Here is a 3752-nt window from a genome sequence, read left to right on the forward strand (position 1 = left end):
CTGGATAGTTTTGGTATATATATGGGCCATTAGTGAGCCAATACTTACATCAATCTTCACTATGCCTCTCAACTAGGATGAATAGTTTTCGAAAACGGGTTGGGACTCACCAGGCCCGGAAATGCACGTGCTAGTTTTTTTCATCGATGTGTTAAACTTAAATGCTTAATGTCATTCAGTGAGGCCCAAATGGCCAAAAGTATCATCCGCGTTGGTCTCACCGATGCAACTCTCGCACCAAATGTGAACACGTGTACTGTTAACACTGACGTGTATCTGGTGAGGTTGAGGCTTATTTAAACTAAAGAGGAAGAAAAAAACAAGAACAGAGTTCAAATACTTAAAAAATGACTGCATCAAAGGATGGTGCTAGTTTCACCAACATCTCTGTAGAGGAGCACTTTAGGGTCTCTCAATCAAATCACGGTGGACAGGTATAATATAGTTATTGGTTTTTGTTATTGGGTATGCTCTACTAACGAACCAAAAGAATAAACGCGTTTGTGTTAGAACTTACAAGAAGCAAATGATACAACCATTAGGAAACCAAGGTAGCTAACTTATGACCAACAAGACATAGGTCTTGTAACAATGTGTCATGATGTGTTGAGCCCCTAGCTAGTTCGATTCCGATGTGGGATAGAAACATAGGTTTGTGAAACAATTGCGACCATAGTAACATGCAAATGTGATGTGTAAACATTTTGATACAGTTTGTAGGTCCCACAGAAGAATTTTCCACGGCGGCTAATGCCCTTATCGGGAGGTCGGCAAGATTGACGGAGGCTCTCAAAGCAGCATCCATTAACGTCGGCTACAAGCCTGTGGAAACCAGAGACTTCGAGCATGATTAACCTGGGGTTCTTAGGATGGTTCTTAACTTCTGCTAAGAACCCCATTCTAAGAACCCCGGGTTAATCATGGTCTTAGCTGCCATAAAAGAGGTGGAAGCTAGAGCTACTGGAGAGAGCGGCGGTAGTATAACAGCCGTGGCAAATGAGGCGGTTACTCGTAACAAAAAGATAGGTAAAGAAGATGAGAATAAGATTCATCTGCGCGATATTATCGCGGAGATTGATGTGAAGATAACAAGAGATAGATCAGTAACAAGTGAAGACGCGGAAGCAGTGGTTCAGGCTGAGCTCACTCATCCTCCCTACAACCATATTATTCCTGGAGGCGTCGCTGAGTCTGTCACTGCAGCTTATAGATTAAATCGCAGTCCCTCTCTATGATATTAATTTGCAATATCTATATAACGGTTACATATTATATATGGTCTAATGACTTTTATTGCCTCTCTTCAGTTGCACAAAATGAACTATAGGAAAGCGCACAACAACTATCTTTACCATAAACAACGAACTGAGACATCAAAACTTAAGCATATTCAAAACTTAAGCCAGTGTAAAGATATTTGCAGTTCTGAATCTTAGAGAGGTAGGTGCAACTCTTAATTTTTCTATTATACGGTTGCATGGTGATTGATAGAATAACCATGATTGTCTCCAATTTCTTTTCCTTCCATTTGGTCCCTAGCTTTGAATAGTCACAAAAACTTACAAACGGGATCGCCCGAAGAGAGTTTGAGACAACTTGTGTAAACTAGTGAGAATGATGGTAGTTGGTACATTGTTAAATTAGAGGGGAAGAAGTGAGTCAATAATAATTGATGGACTTAATTGTATCAATTATTCGTTTTGAAGGAGTTATTCAATACTGAAAATAACTCAGCCGTATCCTTTTGTTATTTTCTAATAGCATTTCTAATAACTATCACCTCCTTAATAAAAATTCACTTCCTGTCGTTTACCAAATTTACTATCGAATTAATAATGGGCTTTCTTCTTTTCAGTAATAATACGTAAAATTATGTATAATATGTTCTTTTATATATTATAAAATAATATATATATTAGATAATGAAAAAGTCAGTAACTATTACGTATATAATTAAATTGGTGTAAATACGTAAATAAATTCTATTAATCCAAACAATCAGTTTTTCATTTTCTATTTTATATAATTAAATTTACATAATATATACATAGATAACCAATATATTTTTAATATTGATATATTGTTAAATGATGCCTTCTACTTATTTGTATCTTTATAACAAAAATTTAAATCGTTGATAACAAATTTCCATTGTGCAATGTTTTTGAAAGTTATAGTAATTTATAATTTTTATAAACATTCAATGCAAATTTTAAAATTTAAATATTAAGTTGTTAGTATTTGTTTAGAGATTTTATCGAAAAAAGTTGTTCAGAGCAAATTTTAAAATTAAAATATTTATGTATTTTCTATGGTATATAATTTAATTAAAAGATATTAATATATATGAGAATTTCTACTTACATGATTTTGTAATAATTTGTATCTTGTCATAAAAAAAATAATCATGGATCATAAATTTTTTAATGTGAGACTTTTTAAAAAGTTCAAAATATAACATATACGAAAAAATCTAAAATTTTATTATATGGTTAATGTGATTGTTTAACTTATTTTAGTAACTTAAAGTTAAACAAAAATAATAGAGAATACACTAATTTGTATCAAATGTTTATTATTCAAAATCATTAATTGTCATATATACTTTAGCCACATTAGGCAATTCCGTAATTTTTATTTAAGGAAAGAATTGAGAAAATTAATAATTAATTTATAACTAGTTTAATAAAAAGTTAATTAAATATTTAGATGAACCAACTTATTTCTCTAAGTATTTTAAGAATCATTGTGGAGATGACACGTGGTTACCTGAAATGTTGTAATGCTTTTATTTTAATATATACCAGCGATATAATTACCTCGTGATTGAAAAATATTATAATTACTTTTTTCCATTAACCAAGAATAAGAAGTTACACGAATCATCCAACCAACAAAAACAGAACAAAGCATGATGTCCAAAACCTAACTATATTTTGACTTTCTACGAATCTCACGTCAATCCAACAACATAAAGAAGGGCCAAAATGATTAAGAGCACTAGGAAACAAAAGTATTGTGGAGGAAGAACAAACTGGAGGATCCATCAAGTTCAATGAATGAAATAAGTCAACGCCAAAGCCACCATCATTAGAACATACGCTACCCCCTGATCTATAGATGTTCCTGCCATATCCCAATATCAAAAACAAACATTAATAATCCAATACTTCTTAAAGATTAGTTAAATTCTAAAATGGAATTGTGAATCGAAGATTATAACACCATCGCTGGTGGGTGCTGGAGCTGGCGAATGTGATTGTGCATGAGCAATCGGCAAGAGAATCACGGAGATGATGACGAAGACGGCGAGAATCTCCAAAGGAAATTTCAGGGACGCCATTCTTTTTCTTTATCTCCGGTGATTATTCCGGCGAGGGAATGTCTTTTTTTTCTTTTCTTAATGAAATCTCTCACCAAAATCAAGAAAATGCCGACTGGTGAAAGAACAAGAGAGCTAAGATTCGGTTAAATAGTAAAAAGACATGCCTAAAGGAATGTAGGGCCCGGACAGCTTGGGTCTTATCTGACACACATCTTCTCTGTCTTAAACTCTAGTTACTCGTTGGTTGTTGGTGCGTTGTCTTTTTTATTTATTTTAATTAATTGTAGATTAACGGGAAAAACGGTTAATCATGCTCTGTTTCTAAGCTGTGTTAGAGAAGGATCATAAAAAACGAATATTCTCCAGCCTGTTTCTTTCTCTCAATACTTTCTCGTTTTGCAATTTTCGGTTTCACGAATATTTTTAC

At 33.3% G+C, this 3752-nt stretch overlaps 2 protein-coding genes across 2 annotated transcripts; one reads left to right on the forward strand and one right to left on the reverse strand.

The window, feature by feature from the left end:
• The first annotated feature begins 347 nt into the window (after positions 1–347).
• Positions 348–1235, forward strand: LOC106323475 (late embryogenesis abundant protein D-34-like). Its single transcript, XM_013761593.1, has 3 exons — positions 348–434; positions 714–838; positions 926–1235. The coding sequence occupies exons 1-3, from the start codon at positions 348–350 to the stop codon at positions 1233–1235; spliced, it is 522 nt and encodes a 173-aa protein (XP_013617047.1).
• A 1601-nt stretch (positions 1236–2836) lies between these two features.
• LOC106325656 (arabinogalactan peptide 22-like) lies at positions 2837–3449 on the reverse strand. The gene is made up of 2 exons (XM_013763723.1): positions 3226–3449; positions 2837–3126 (listed from the first exon to the last, which is right to left on the reverse strand). Exons 1-2 carry the CDS (start codon positions 3341–3343, stop codon positions 3053–3055), a joined length of 192 nt encoding a protein of 63 aa, XP_013619177.1. The 5' UTR covers positions 3344–3449; the 3' UTR covers positions 2837–3052.
• Positions 3450–3752: the final 303 nt, after the last annotated feature.

Source organism: Brassica oleracea, chromosome C2, assembly GCF_000695525.1.
Source record: "Brassica oleracea var. oleracea cultivar TO1000 chromosome C2, BOL, whole genome shotgun sequence".
Classification (NCBI taxonomy): domain Eukaryota; kingdom Viridiplantae; phylum Streptophyta; class Magnoliopsida; order Brassicales; family Brassicaceae; genus Brassica; species Brassica oleracea.

Excerpts from the sequence above, each read along its gene's own strand:
- LOC106323475 (XM_013761593.1), top strand. The coding sequence starts at position 348 with ATGACTGCATCAAAGGATGGTGCTAGTTTCACCAACATCTCTGTAGAG. Across the intron at positions 435-713 it reads AATCAAATCACGGTGGACAG|TTTGTAGGTCCCACAGAAGA; the intron begins GTATAATATAGT and ends ATTTTGATACAG. Across the intron at positions 839-925 it reads AAGCCTGTGGAAACCAGAGA|CTTAGCTGCCATAAAAGAGG; the intron begins CTTCGAGCATGA and ends GTTAATCATGGT.
- LOC106325656 (XM_013763723.1), bottom strand. The coding sequence starts at position 3,343 with ATGGCGTCCCTGAAATTTCCTTTGGAGATTCTCGCCGTCTTCGTCATC. Across the intron at positions 3,127-3,225 it reads TCCAGCACCCACCAGCGATG|GAACATCTATAGATCAGGGG; the intron begins GTGTTATAATCT and ends GGGATATGGCAG.